Below are 16,461 nucleotides of genomic sequence, written 5' to 3'. Positions count from 1 at the left end.
CACAGTGAGCCCATTCTATTCTTCATATCCCTTCACAATCCCGTATTAGTGTCATTTTATTTGGTAACACTAGATGTGTGCAGTTGGCATTCGTCACTTGTGTTCCAGCTGTTGCAATGAAGACTTTCCTAGGCGTGAAACTGGAATACATTTCTTGGTCCAGACAATACAATAAGCATGAACTCAGATTAATGAGAATCAGTCATAGATAGGCTGAAAATGAACCCGAATATGCATTGTTACAAGATAAGTGAAGTTATAACTTAAAGAGGAAACCCCTCCCACAGTGTGATGTCAGCACCTAGGTCCTGAAAGCTTGATGTCTGTAAACCTTGTTGCATTGTGGAAAATAACGGCTTTTTACAACTGCCAAGCAAGCAATATCTCCCTCGGTGCATAGAACTCTCAGTACTGAACATTCCACAGAAATCACCTGGCAGAAGATGTCACCACCAGTGATACATATCAGAATGTAAATCAGGGAGAGGAAATATTTTACAATAGGCAAACACTGACTAAAAAATCTATAAATGACTATTATAAACAATTAGCAATTGTATTCATTGTTATGTTCACTACAGTTACTCTTAAAAGGGAACTTGAGATGGGGTCACAGCACAAAACATATATACCTGGGGCTTCCTCCAGTCCCCTACGGCCTGATTGCTCCCACATGTCCTATTCTGGCTCCCCGTTCACCCCAAATTGGCCCAAGAAAGTCCTCCGGTCCGGGGCCAACTGCGCATGCGTGGCTTGGCCACGGGTGTGCTCCTGCCACGTTCACATCACCGGTGCACAACGCTCCCAGTGATGGGAGCAAGACAGGGAGCGCATCAGGCCGGACTGCGCCTGCACTGACTGGCCCCGACTGGCGTATTTTACAAGGCCAGTTGCGAGCGAACGGGGAGCCAGGAGAAGACAGTGTGGGAGCGATCAAGCCAGAGGGGACTGGAGGAAGCCCCAGGTATGTATGTTTATATGCTGTGGCCTCATCTCAGGTACACTTTAACTGGTTCCAAACTGATGCAGTACGAATCTACATCCAGCAGGTGGTGCTGTGGCCCTGACTGGACATAGATTTAACGTTGCACTGAGTCGCACGTCCCTGCCATTACTGCCAATAGCGCCGCTCTGTACCCGCCGCACTAGCTCTGCCATCTATAAGATGGCAGAGCTCTGTAAGCAGGTCAGGGGCTGCTTTCATTGGTTCCTGATCGCGTGATCATGGAGAGCCAATCACATTGGCTCCCATTGATGGACAGCATCAGGAGCCAATGAAAGCGGCTCCTGACCGGCTGTCAGCACTCTGCCGTCAGATGGCAGTGAGAGGAACCTGCGGAAATGGGGCAGTGTCATGACCGGCGAGAGCGGCGGGTATGTGTGGCAAGTCGTCGGGAGGCAGCGTTTTACCGTGCCAGCATTTCTCTGGTCCTTAAAGAGACTCCGTAACAAAAAATTGCATCCTGTTTTTTATCATCCTACAAGTTTCAAAAGCTATTCTAATGTGTTCTGGCTAACTGCAGCACTTTCTGCTATCACCATCTCTGTAAGAAATCAACTTATCTCTCTCTTGTCAGACTTGTCAGACTGTGTCTGGAAGGCTGCCAAGTTCTTCAGTGTTGTGGTTCTGTGATGCATCTCCCCCCTACAGGCCCCTCTCTGCACACTGCCTGTCTATTAGTTAGATTAGGGCAGCTTCTCTCTTCTCTCTTATCTTTTACAAGCTGGATAAATCCTCCTCTGAGCTGGCTGGGCTTTCACATACTAATGAATTACATACAGGCAGAGCTGTCTGCACTCTGCAGGAAGAAACAGCCTGACACTTCAGTGGAAGATAGCTGCAGGGGGAAAGAAACACACAAATGATCTCTTGAGATTCAAAAGGAAGGGTGTATACAGCCTGCTTGTGTATGAATGTATTTTCTATGTGTGGACATACTGTACATCAACCTACTTCCTGTTTTGGTGGCCATTTTGTTTGTTTATAAACAAACTTTTTAAAACTGTTTTTAACCACTTTTAATGCGGCGAGGAGCGGCGAAATTGTGACAGAGGGTAATAGGAGATGTCCCCTAACGCACTGGTATGTTTACTTTTGTGCGATTTTAACAATACAGATTCTCTTTAAGGAGGCAGAGACTGCTGGTACGGAAGTGGTTAAGGACATGGAGCAGTTTCTGTCCTTTCCATGCATGCTTCTAGGCCTGGAACATGTTTATCTGGTTATTTTAAAGCTTTTTTTTAGTTAATGATTTGTGGTTAGGTCATTATAGAAATATATCAAAATGTTTGTGATCAATAATGCTGTATTATAGGTATGAACAAATCTCTTTCTTCTCACAATACCTAAAATGTAACTGCTTTGCAGATTTTTTTACGCCTGGCATTTGCTAAATGATGAGTGTTTAGAATGTTTACCACAGTGTTTCACTCCTTGATCTGTTGCTTTTGCCTACTGCATACATTTAAAAATGCAGATCATGCTTTCATTAGAAACACATTTAGCAGGTCCGCCTTACCAAAATGATGTTAAAGCATCATCAGCATCATCACCAGCATTTATCCTAGCATCATAATTAGGCGCAGGTGGACACAGTGGAGGCACAGGGGAGCAGAGGTGGCATAGAGGATGACACTGGAGGCGCAGAGGAGGCACAGGGAAAAGAGGTGGCACAGTGTTTCAACTTATGGATAGATTCAGGTAAAGACTGTAGTCCTTATCTCGTTGACCAATGACTACCTGTACAGAAATCCAGATTTAAAGCAACATGAAATATTAGTGCACACAGATCCTCAAAGTGAACTGACACATGGGCCCTTATTCAATTCACAATTTCTAAGTTTTCTCCTAGGTGATGTTTTCACAACTTATTCATAAAAAGTACTTTAAGTCACCAGCAAGCAAGTAAATAAATAGGTGTTTTTTCAATTGCAGAGTGCTTAAAAGTTATTAACAGATGAAAAATCAACTCCTAGGAAAAAAGTTAGGAGAAAACGATAACTGATTAAGGGCTAGGGAATGCAGCTTTGTGTCCGCCATGAGGGGTTGACACCATTATTGAAAGCACGTTTAGCTTCGAAAAAGTGTTTTTTTTTTGCTTTTTTTTTAAAGCCACTTTTTTTTTCTTGTAGTCTAGCGTATTTGTTGATGAAGAGACATTTTGAGCTTATGATCTTTCACGTTTCGTAGATAGTAACCAAAAGAAAGGCATTTTCATCAGAAAAACGGCGGTCTTTAAAAACGATGGCTCTTTCAGACTTTATTGGGTTAACAACAAGCGGGATGCTGTAAGTGCAGACACTAATAACATGCTTGAAGATGAATAAAAACCCTTCCTTTGTGAGCACAAGCTTTTACAATATCATTTCCGACAGATGAAGCTTTGTATTTGCTTGTACTAAAAAGGAAACTGTAATACTGAGCAATTTGATGAACACTCGAGAAAGATAATTAGGATACTTTACATTTTACATATTAGCAAAATAAAACTCAAACCTCTGAGGTTACAGAAAGCAAAGCAACCTACTTTAATTAAGCCTAAAGAGTCTCCATGGTAACTCGCGTTTGCAGTGTTTGTTAATATTTAGCCATCTAAAGTATGTTTTTACTGCTTTATGGTCTTACTAATCCCTCACATTTATTTCCAGTGCTCACAGCTCATCATTACTGTAACACTGATTCCTGCACAGTCTGGATGGTTGGATCTATTGAGATAATTTGCTTCAGGGGCGTCTGTGTCATTAGGCAACTAAAAATTTTGGCCTATGGCGCCGTTGGTGGAAGTGGGCGCTCTCTCGCCGCTCTGTGCGTGTGTTTTTTTTTTCCTTTCAGCCAGGTCGGCGCCGGCTGTGACAGGCAGCTCAGCCTGTGCCCGGCGCCGCCTACTGGTCCGTCCCCTTCCTCTCCTCCTTAGAGCGAGCAGCACGCACATTAGTTTATATGTGCGATGCCGCCGCCTACTGGCCCGCCACCTCTCCCTCTCTGTGCAGAGCGTGCGATCGTCGCACGCTAGTTTGTTGACACGTCGGCGCCGACCCTAACTCCGCCCCCCGCCTGTCACACGTGCTCGCCGCCACTGCAGATAGATTGTCGGTCGGGGGATCTGCGCCCAGGGAGAGGAGTCTTCTGCAGGTGAGTAAATACTTTTCTTTTTACAGGTTTAGTTAAACACTGCCCGCATTAGGATAATTTTCTGGGGAACACTGGCCACATTACGATTATTTCCTGGGGAACGCTGGCAACATTATGATTATTTCCTGGGGAACGCTGGCTACATACGATTATTTTCTGGGGAATGCTGGCCACATTACGATTATTTCCTGGGGAACGCTGGCCACATTACGATTATTTCCTGGGGAAGGCTGGCCACATTACGATTATTTCCTGGGGAAGGCTGGCCACATTACGATTATTTCCTGGGGAAAGCTGGCCACATTACTATTATTTCCTGGGGAACGCTGGCCACATTACTATTATTTCCTGGGGAACGCTGGCCACATTATGATTATTTCCTGGGGAACGCTGGCCACATTACTATTATTTCCTGGGGAACGCTGGCCACATTATGATTATTTCCTGGGGAACGCTGGCCACATTACGATTATTTCCTGGGGAACGCTGGCCACATTACGATAATTTTCTGGTGAACGCTGCCGCATTACGATTATTTTCTGGTGAATGCTGGCCACATTACGATTATTTTATGGCGAATCATAAACAGGTTTTCTCGCCTGGAGTGACAAAATGGCTAGAGAGACGCCCCTGATTTGCTTATTGTCCAACCTATGAACAAGGATGTTGTTTGAATGTGCTTCAGTTCAAGAGCAATGCTGATGAACAAATCAAAATGTTCTTGATTTGAAATCTAATCACTGTTGAAGTCAATGGGAAAAATGTCTGCCAATGTGTTCTGGTCTTGAAGAGTAAGTATAGAATCTTGCTGCACCAGAATGGCTTGGGAGAACACTAAATATCCAAGGAAAATTGTGAAATTGAGAAAAAAAAGGAGACATTGCATATAGCAATGGGCAGTGGTTTGGAGGGCAACATGGGAAACATGCAAATCTTCAATTTACAGTGTTGTTTGGTCTCCTCATGCTGTACACACTGTTACAAAACCATCAAGAGCAATTAATTCTGGGATGTTGCACAGCAACACAATTCATTGCAATTATACATAAATTGGTTTGGACACAACGTCAGTAGCATCCTGAAAGGGAGGGCAGGGGCGTAACTAAAAATCAATGGGTCTCCCTGCAAAACTTTGGATGGGGCCCGCCTCCTAAAGCATCATTGCAGTACTTGGGGAAGGGTAGAAAGAATGGGGGTAGAAAAGCCTTTACACAAGACCCTGCTGAACACTGTATACAAATCTTTGTCTGCAAAACTTTGTATGATCCCTTATCAGAGGCTGAGCAGATGCAGTCATTAGTACAATTGTGCAGAGAGCAGAGAGTTTTTTTCTCTTCATGCCCTTAGTTGTCAGTCTCTTAGGACAGGAAAAGAAACTTCTCCCCCACCTGGGCCCCCTGTGGCTTCTGGGCCCCCCTGCAGCTGCATCCCTTGCAGGGTCTATTGTTACGCCCCTGGGATAACAAACTTGGCTTTAGGTGAAGTGCATGATGTCAGAGTGAAGCATAGGAACTGCTTAAAAAAAGAGGTTGGATTCAATCTTGTTAAAAGAACAACATATAAAAGCCACTTACTAATGTTGTTCATTTATATTACAAAAGAAAAATGTTTTATTTTTAAAGTTTTATTTAAAACGGATCCGAGATGAAAAACTAACTATAACAAGTAACTTGTCTATATATCTTATCTAAAGTTTAGATGGTTTACACAGCAAATCTAGCTGCAAACAGCTTCAACAGAATATGATTATTTCTTCCTGTGATACAATGACAGCGGCCATGTTCTGTTTGTAAACATTACACACAGGCAAGCTGATCTGCACCTCTAGCCCTCAGCCTGTGAAAACCTAATTCCCCCTCCTCCCTATCTGCCTCTGAAATCTCTGGCTAGTAACAACTCCCCCTCCTCCTGCCCAGACTGAGCTTCCATAAGCCCTTGCTACTGTCTGAAAATGCCAAGGCACTCTGAAACGCTGTGGGTGAGGCTTGTTTAGTTTATAGGGAATTAGAGTATTAAAACAAAAACTAAAAAGTATTTGGCTTGAGGAATGCCCTATAAATTATATGAAAGGAACACAATTATGCAATGAGTAAAAATTTACCTCAGATACACTTTAAGAACAGATAAGGTTGTTCCCAGTAAATACCACTCTGAAAAGAACCCAATCTGAAGCTCAAGTTCAGAAACACATACTCAACTCCGGAGGCCACCCACGCTTCCCTCCACCACTGCATATGCACGAGCGTCTCCAATTTACTGCACAGGTGCTGCTGTACTCATGCAGACGCAGTATATTCACGTTCATGCTTGTGCTTGAAGAGGAGCATGGCTCCGATCAAATTGCCAACAAGCCCTTGTTGGTAATCTTTGAAGGGTCTGTGAGCAGCAATGGGGCCCAGAGGACAGCGAGAGAAGCCTCTACAGGATCCAGAGGCTCCCTCTTCTTAGGTAAGTACGTGATTTTGTACCCGAGCTTCAGTACACTTTAAAGGTACTCCGAGCAGTAACTTAAATAAAAATCTGAACTTACCTGGGGCTTTCTCCAGCCCACCATAGGTTGGGAGGTCCCTCGGCATCATCTGGCTCTTCTCCCAGGCCCTGGTCAGAAATGGCTCCCCGGCGGCTCCCGGCGACACTGGGCCCGAGTGTCGGGCTCCTTCTTCCAGAAAGGTGACATCAGTCGTCACCACGCCGGTCGCCTCTCTTCATCACGGCGGCCGGCGTGAAAGTACTGCGCATGCGCGGTTTAATCGCACATGCACAGTACTGTCACGCTGGCCGCCATGATGACGCGAGGCGGCCGGCGTGGTGACGACTGATGTCACCTTTCAGGAAGAAGGACACTCGGGTTCAGTGTCGCCGGGAGCCGGCGGGGAGCCATTTCTGACCAGGGTCTGGGAGAAGAGCCAGATAGACGCCGAGGGACCTCCCAACCTACGGTTGGCTGGAGAAAGACCCAGGTAAGTTCAGATTTTGATTTTAGTTACTGCTCGGAGTCCCTTTAAGTATTCTTTGCAAGGTTGAAAATCCCACTGGGTGACATCCAGGCCTGTGACATTAGGGGTGGGACTTAAAGGGAAGCTTAAGTGACATGTGATATGATGAGCTAGACATGTGTATGTACAGTTCCCAGCATATACAGTAAATAAATATGCTGTGATGCTTTTCTTCTTTCTCTGCCTGAAAGAGTTAATACTCATGCAACTGACAGTTTTTCTCCAGTCGAAACCCAGTTGGACTATAGCTCCTTTACTGATAAGGAATTACAGCTATAAAATACTTTCTCTCAGAAGTCCAGTTCTCTGACAGGAGAGGATAGATAAAAAAGGTCAATAGTTCATATATTTGAGCACTCTCAGACATTGGGACAATTTGTTTCATTGAGCTTAGACAAATCAATTAATCTGTTTTTTTAAACATAACATAAAACTGTGGGGTATCTAAAAGTCATTTTTAGAAACGGGAGGATAGATACAATTGTTTATCTCACCACTTTGTTTTCACTTGAGCTTCACTTTAAAGCTGAATGTGGTTGGTAGATCATAATGACTAGCTAGCTGGTGAGGTGTCCAAAGAATGTTATTGATTTAGTCTTTTTTCCTGGAGATGGATTATTGGGATCTACCCAACACGCTCCTCATTGTGCTGATGTGACCAGCCCAGTGCAAATTGCAGATCAGAAGAAAAAAAGATCCACTCTGCACTGTGGAATTCTGCTCTTGCTTCAGAGCCTGTTTAATGTAATTATTTTCAAATTGTGATAAGTAATCCAAGTGAAAATTCAGGCGCATCCAACTCCTCAATTGAGCAAAATGTATTAAGTATTCACGTTCTAATCAACTGGACGTTATGGTGTAGAAATTAGTCATTTTTGTAATGAAACCCCCAAAACTGTAATAGAAAAAAACGTGAAGTAGAAGAGATTTAACCTTTTCAATTTTAGCAATGTTGACAGAAAGTTGTTCAACCATGAGCTAGAACACTAGAGGAGTTAAATGCATGTCAGCACACATTACCATCCTGAAGGAAATACTTCTCAAAAGGTCTAAGGAAAATTAAATCATTAGTATAATGAAGATGAGGTGTAGTTATTCACAAAGTCATGGCTATCATGTGCTAATTAAAACCCTCGAGAATTACTCAAGTGATTCTTGTCATAAACTTGATTGGAGCCAATAAAGACATTCAGATCTGGTGCCTCATTCTGCTATTTTTCCCTTCCACTTTATGAAATCATCAAAATGTTTCTGCATCTCATTTTTCTGGGACTAAAATAGAAACTGAAGTGCAAACTGATCATAGAGGAACACTTTCAGATATTTTATAACGCGCATAAGAAAGTCAAGTGAGTCATTGGCTCTGTTTCAGCTATCAGATTGAAAAAGACACATTGAGAAACATTTACCGCTATAAAGTCCTCTAAACCTGGACATTTAGAATGCTGTTGATGTGATTTTTTTTTCTTTTTTGAATTTGCAAAAAGCATTTCATACATTTCATTACATTACAGTCTGGCAGCAGAAGTTGAGGTTTCAAGGACAAAGCAAAGGGTAGTTGTAAATGAGACACATTCAGGTTAGACTAGAGTTAGCAGTCATGTGCCGCAGGGGTCAGTACTGGGGCCAGTTCTTTTCAATTTTTTTGAATGATTTGATAGATGGAATAGAAATTGATACTGGCATGTTTGAAAATGATAAAACGTTATGGAGAATTACTAAACATGTGAAGGATACTGACATTTTGCTGAAAGATCTTAAAGGACAACTGTAACAAGAGAGATATGTGGAGGCTGCCATATTTATTTCCTTTTAAGCAATACCAGTTGCCTGGCTATCCTGCTGCTCCTCTGCCTCTAATACTTTTATCCACAGCCCCTGAACAAGCATGCAGCAGATCAGGTGTTTCTGACATTATTGTCAGATCTGACAAGATCTGCTTGTTTCTGGTATAATTCAGACACTGCAGCCAAATAGATCAGCAGGGCTGCCTGGTAACTGGTATTGCTTAAAAAGAAATAAATATGGCAGCCTCCATATATCTCTCACTTCAGTTGTCCTTTAAAAAGATTCCAGCACACATTGTTAATTTTCAGATAAAAGTTTATGTTGATAAACAGAAGGTTATGCACATACGTCACAGTGACAGTATTGAATCCTGTGTGTTAAATGTGTTTATGTATATCAGAAATCAAAATAAAGACCTACAAAATCATGTCAAGAGTACAGTCAGCAGTAAGTCTGTACAATTAGAGTCAGTGGCCATAAAGCAAGTTAACAATAAAACAAAAAAAAAATTAAAACAAAAATTAGATACTGATCTGGATAAACCAGAGGCTTCCCACATCCTCCTACAGGCCACCATTGCAGTGCTGGGACCCTCTTTATCTTCTGGCTGTGAGGGCGACCATGGATGAGTGCATCTGCACTGGACATGAACACGTACGGTAAGGAAGTAGATCAATTTTTAGGAAAAGTATAATTTTAAAATGGCTTTCAGAAGAATGTCTAGATACAGATATCTAAATAGCCATGATTAATTTAATCCTTGCTTTCAAGAAGGCAGTGTAAAATCTATAAGCAAATTTTATTAAATATGAGGTATTTGGACTAAATCGTCTCTCAAGGTACACATATTTAGGTACAGGGCACAAATATGTCAAATTTATAGACAGTCATCAGTATGAAATTGTAGCTATGACATTAATCAAAGTTCTTCTACTGGAATATAAAAGGGTCTCTAGAGAAAACCCAAGGTGGCACTTATGTTACCATAAGTTTTAACAATAGCATAACTGAAGATCTTGGGGCCCCGTGCAAGTTTTACATGGGGCCCCAAGCACTCTATTGATATGGAGCCCCAAAATCTATCAAGGACATCTGCAGTATCAGAGAGGTGTATTTAGAGTAAGGAAACAATTTTGTTATGCAATGCACATATAGAGGGGTTCATTACCAGCAAAGTACCAATAAAAAGCTAACAAGATGGGCCCCTTTGGTCCAGGGGCCCCGGTGCAGTTGCAACCTCTGCATCCACTATTGCTACACCACTAATTTTCTAAAATCAGGTAATGGACTGTTTGATGCTAATAGCACTATGCGTATGGATGTATGGCAAATTATGCCACGTATTTTATAAAAATTGTATAAATGTACCATTGTGCTTTATTGTTGTTCATAAAAAAAAATTGTATTTGAGAAATGTATATACAATTCCAGGAATTGTCCAGGCCTGATATGTGCCAATCCTCCTCTCCATGTGACTGTGCTCCCATCTCCTGTGTGCCCATGTTCTTAGGCTATGACATGGCCTACTTAGCTAAGGCTCTACTCCAACCACTACACAGCGCCACTATGTCACTGTGCCTGCATTGCTATAACATGGAACTAAGGGGCATACCACAGCTCATAGTGGCACATAGGAGGGGGTCAAGTGTGGGGCCCGCTGGAGGGGAGGACCGTAAGACTGCACAAATGCAGCCTTGCTCTCTGATTCTTCTTTTTTTTGCTATCTGATTTTTTATTTTTCTAATATTTCTTCAAAACGTTTTACATAATAAAATGCCATCTGTTCAGAGGTGATGTCAAAAAGTAATTAAAAAATTATTAAGTACAAGAGAAACTACATCTATTGCTTCTGTAAACAAAATAATAAACCGCTTATCTCCTTGGCCTAATGTGAATAGATTGTCTCATCAGAGCTGCAGTAAGCTACTTAATTAACATAAACGCTGCATGCCTACCTCAACGTCCCCAGTAAAAATGCTTCTAAGCTGAACAAATTCTTCTGATTATCCTCCTGCAAATGGATGTATGCCGGCATCACACTTGTAGCTGGGCTACTTTTCGCTGTGACATGCTGGCAGTTTTTTTTTTTTCCCCAGTTCAACATTTTCCCTATTCTTTTGATAAACAACATAATTTAATGGGAAACATCGGCTAATTACCTTGGTAAAAAAAAAATGTGATTTCGTTTTTTCTTTGTTAATTATCAAACATTTTGTTCTTTAGCATTTCCTCTGTGAGCAATGATGAGAACCTGTAATCAAATTTAGCAAACCAATATTCCTAAGGCTTTCTTTAGACTGTTTTTCTTGAAGCAGAATAGAATTAAAGTCAAGTTAAGAAAGCAGTGTTGCAAAACTGAGGCAGTAACACCACTAGACATCTTACCACTGTGTACAGTATATATTGTGCCAGACAGCATACCTGTTGTAGTGACAGAGCACTGGTGGAGGACTTCTCCCATGTGTGTGGATTTCATCCCTTGGTACACTTCCCATTGGTGGATTCTCAGCATTTTAGTTCTGGCTACCAGGCCCTTGTTGAGTTTGGTTTAGAGTTGTCAGAACCAAGTCCTTAGAGCTTTGCACCCAGATCACAATGAGGTCTCTTTCAGACAGTAGGCTAAACTGAATGCTTGTCAGGAAGTTCAGCATCCCGTCTGCTGCCCACGAGTGCCATTCAGGTGCAATTAAAATTCAGCCAAATGGCAGAATTTGTGACACCACGTGTGTCGAAACTTGACACGCTGTGGCCTTATCCCACTCCAGAGAACTGCAACATAGTCACTCAGATGTGACTCTATGGAGGGCTGCCTATCCTCCACCAGTAAACAGCACTAACAAGCGCCTGGCTGGTGTAAGACAGCAGCTGACAGGCAGTGAATTCACCACCTTCAGCTGTCCATATGAAAGAGGCCCTAATATTGTTACAGCCCAAGGTCCACACATCCTAACATTAACTGAGAATTAGGGCTTTTTCCCATTTGCTGCAATCTGCTACAAAAAGCAGAACGTGGCCGTTTTTCCAATTGCAAAAGCACCACGATTTACAAGTAAATAAAGCTCATTTAGATTTTTCCCAAATCGCAATTTTTGCCGTATGCGATATTGGTGTGATCGCACGGTTCACAGCACAATTGCGGCAAGTGGAAAATGTGGAAAAGGGCCTTAATATTTCTAGCTACAACAATAATTTTAAACTCCCCAATAACAGACAGACATGTTTCACTATCCATAACCCACCATGATCCTGCCTAAATGTGTCTAACTCTAGCTTTTCAACCCATCTGATCTTCAATGCTAACTTAGAGGAACTACAGTGAAAATAATGCAATAAAAAAGTGCTTAATTTTTACAATAATTATGTATAAATGATTTAGTCAGTGTTTGCCCGTTGTAAAATCTTTCCCCTCCCTGATTTACATTCTGACATTTATCATATGGTGACATTTTTACTGCTGACAGGTGATGTCAGTAGAAGGAGATGCTGCTTGCTTTGTTTGCAGTTAAAAACAGCTGTTGTTTCCCACAATGCAACAAGGTTCCCACAGTGTGATGTCAGTGCTGTGAGGCGCTGACATCACACTGTGGTAGGGGTTTCACCACAAAATCAGCCATACAGAGCCCCCTGATAATCCGCTTCAGAAAAGGAATAGATTTCTCATGGGAAAGGGGGTATCAGCTGCTGATTGGGATGAAGTTAAATTCTTGGTTATAGTTTCTCTTTAAGCCTTGTACTAATGCTATCCTTTACCTTAACACAAACCATTAACCCCCTAATGCATCTAAAGTGTGTTAAACACCAGCCTTAACCCCCAAAACTAAACTAAACTAACTGTTATTGTGCTGCAGGACCACAGAAGACAACACCTACCCAAGTCAGAGATCACGCTTTGGGCCTAATGCAATTCATTAGCTCAACAGTGATAAGCGTTAGCGAGTTTATAAATTAGGTGACTGCATTATTGCCTCATTCAATTTAAAGAACTCGCTTGGGCGATTTAAAGAGGAACTCCAGTGAAAATAATGTAATAAAAAAGTGCTTCATTTTTACAATAATTATGTATAAACGATTTAGTCAGTGTTTGCCCATTGTAAAATCTTTTAAATCCATGATTTACATTCTTACATTTATCACATGGTGACATTTTTACTGCTGGCAGGTGATGTAGCTGCTGCTTGCTGTTTTGGCAGTTGGACCTAGCTGTAAACAGCTTTTCCCACAATGCAACAAGGTTCACAGACAGGAAACTGCCAGGAGTACCATGTTCCTCAGAGTTTCTTGTGGGAAGGGTTTCACCACAATATCAGCCATACAGAGCCTCTGATGATCGGTTTGTGAAAAGGAATAGATTTCTCATGTAAAACGAGGTATCAGCAACTGATTGGGATGAAGTTCAATGTGAACTGGCATGCACATGTGAACTGGCCTGCAACAAAGCAGGATTGCGGATTTCAAAGCGGCACAATGGAGGTGTCCGGAAGGACATGAAGGGAGCAGACAGACTACGGTCCCAGGTAAGTAAAAAACCTAACCTAAACCTAACTAGACGCGCTATAACTTGGGCAATCACTAACTACGCAGAAATTGATGGTTGGCCTATAGAAAATGTATGGTGCTGAGCTGATAGCTATTGCCGGGCCCCTGCCGTTTTTCTGTGCTGCGCTGTGCCAAGGAATTGATGGCAGTGAATTACAGTAAAACAGACAACAGTCTGTTTATGGTATGACGGAACTGTCGATCGTGTGCTTTATTTAAACAAATAAAGCCTATGGCTATGCTGAACTGTCATCATTGCAAATGGTGTTTATGCTGTTTATACACGTTGCAATCGAGTTGACTAGTCCACATTGCATTGACTGTCATTGACTAAGCCACTGATATAAGGAAACCCCTCCAACAGATGTCTAATCCTAACTGACCCCCCCACCACAATTACTGCCGATATCTGCACTCCTATTTATGCCTAACTCTAACCTGTCTGTGGCTAGAATTAGCGGGCGCACAAGGGACCGGGGAAGTTTGGCTCCACCAGAGGCGACCATTTCAATAGCCGTGATTAGCGGCTATAACTGGAAATTAGCGGTTGCCGGGGCCACCCATTATAAAAACTGCGCCTACAAATAGCCTTTAGTTCAGTTGTACACATTTTTACATATAATGCGCCGGTGAAGTCTGGGTGCCGCTTATGTTAATAGCTGCGATTAGCGGCTGTAACTGTAAATTTGGGCAACTGAGGTGCCCAATAATATAGTGGGAGGCTTGGCAAAGCGTTCGCTATGTGTAGCCACAGTTTGCGGCCACAGTTTTATGAGGCACCTCTGGCACTTAAATTTCCAGTTATAGCCACTAATTGCAGCTAGCGAGAACACTCTTACAAAAAGCAAAACTGTCCTGGGGTGTGCATGGGAGGTCTAAAGTATGTACTGCCAAGTCATTCAAATGTAATGCAAAAGTAGTTCGTTGAACAGATCAGGAAGTATTGCCACTACCAGTAATTACCTGCAGTCATCAGCAAATCTACACTCTCAGTAGCCACTGTGCCATTACTAAACCTGTAACAAGGCTGGCATTGACAAAATTGCCCATACATCAAGAAAAGCAGAATGTAACTTTGAACATACAACTCAATCTATGCACCAAACAGTTATTTGCAACAAGAACTCATACAAGGTGCTAAAATCAGTAAAGATCACATCCAATAAACATATAATGAAGTAATAACTGCTAATTACCAATTCATCTTGCCCCAGTGAATGGAGGATGAGTTTTTTCACCTCCAGGAAGACAGGTTGTCCCAAGTCCTCATAGGGTTTGTAACTGAGGGAGCTGTACCCTTGTTGTGAAAGCTGCCTTTGTCTGCGGTAGTAGTTGGTCCTGAACAGTTCATCCCGACAGGGAACCCAGCAGTTGTAATGAGTGGCACTTCTTGCTTGGATTCTCAATCCCTTCTGGCTTGGAACTGGGAGTGGCTGTATAACAACATAACTCCTGGGGTCATGGCCTGGCATTTCTGCTCAGAATAAACCTATGAGTAGAATATGGAAGAAATATACAAATAAAGTACATACAATGATGATCAAATGATCAAGGGCAGAAAAGTAAACATGCACAATGCAGTGCTGGGTCCCTTTTTTTGAGTCCCAGCCATCTGCAAGGAGTTTGTATGTTCTCCCTGGCCCATATGCAATTCACTTTTTCACCTGAATTTTCTCCTAGGAGAGAATTTTTCATTTTAGATTTATTATAACCTTTTAGCATTTTGCAGGGTAAAAGTACCAAAAAGTAGTTGAAAAAGTACTATCAAAATTAATTTGAGTATTTGCTTGCTTGCTGGTGGTTTAAAAGGCATGTTATTGACAAGTTTGAAAATTTTACCTAGGAGAAAACTCAGGTGAAAAAGTGAATTGCATATGGGCCCGTGTCTGTGTGGGTTTCCTCCAGGCACTCTGGATTCCTCCCACATACCAAAAACATACATATAAGTCATTTGCCCCAAGCCCCCCCCCCCAAAAAAAAAGAAGAAGAAGAAGACTATGATAGACATATAACTATGGCAGGGATTATCATTGGATTGTGAGCCCTGAGGGACAGTTAAGTGACAAGACTATATACAGTATATTTACTCTGTACAGCACTGCAGAAGATGTCAGAGCTACAAATACTACAACAATAATAATAAAACTAATATATATATATATATATATATATATATATATATATATATATATATATATATATATATAATAAATAGTTGAGGATGCCAATTGAAAACTCTATAATTGCAAACACCTTCTGTTTTATCTATTTTTAAGTCTTTGCAGGAGTTTCCTGTAAAATTTGAATACACTTTTTATAAAGTTGTATCCAGATATCCTTATATGTCATGTAGTCAGCTGGCGTATAGTGTCCATTAAATAATTACCGTACAGACCTGCTGGAAGTTCAGAATAGAATAAGTGCCCCACTGCTGCCCTGTTCAATAGCCGATAGAAAACTTCCTATTCCCCACAACATACACCAGTTCAGGCACAGACTTGGTATCCACTGGTTACCTGGATGCCTGGGCTGTACCACTTATAGAATGGGGATTGCGCTCACTCTGTAAGTTTTCAATGTTTAAACAAATATCTTTATTAACAACACGTGTGTATGTGTTACACACAATGCTGCTGATTTTACTACAAACATAGAATATAGAACAAACCAATGCCTATGCTGAGTGTTACACAAAGAAATATTTTCCTCCCCTCCTATCAGTGTGAAGTGGAGAAGTCTCTGACCAGAGTAGATCAGGACGACGTGTTGTGAAAGGAGAAGGAGGGGAGAGAGCGGGTACTGTGGCTGCTGCAGGAATGGGACGAGTGTTGCATTGCAACCATCAGTACAATTACGGGCTGTCCTTGAATAAAATGATTTATATCATCTGTACATGTGGTCTGTGAAACCAAGCTCTCTCTGTGAAACCAACCAAGCTTTCTCAAGCCGTGTTGTACTACAGAGACCGAGATAAGGAAGCAAACACGCTGTTTCTCCCTCTGTACTCCT

At 41.9% G+C, this 16,461-nt stretch overlaps 1 protein-coding gene across 1 annotated transcript in view; it reads right to left on the bottom strand.

The window, feature by feature from the left end:
• The window catches only part of CCDC60 (coiled-coil domain containing 60), a 236,956-nt gene extending 220,986 nt beyond the window's left edge, over positions 1-15,970 (bottom strand). Inside the window, exons 1-2 of the mRNA XM_068246317.1 lie at positions 15,848-15,970; positions 14,649-14,941 (exon numbers count right to left, since the gene is read on the bottom strand). Of these exons, the coding sequence (XP_068102418.1) occupies positions 14,649-14,924 (276 nt within the window). The 5' untranslated portion in view covers positions 14,925-14,941; positions 15,848-15,970. The remainder of the gene's footprint in view (positions 1-14,648; positions 14,942-15,847) is intronic.
• Positions 15,971-16,461: the final 491 nt, after the last annotated feature.

This window comes from Hyperolius riggenbachi, chromosome 1 (assembly GCF_040937935.1).
Source record: "Hyperolius riggenbachi isolate aHypRig1 chromosome 1, aHypRig1.pri, whole genome shotgun sequence".
Taxonomy (NCBI): Eukaryota; Metazoa; Chordata; class Amphibia; order Anura; family Hyperoliidae; genus Hyperolius; species Hyperolius riggenbachi.
The sequence above is the reverse complement of the archived record's forward strand: the minus strand, read 5'-3'. Positions and strand labels throughout refer to the sequence as shown.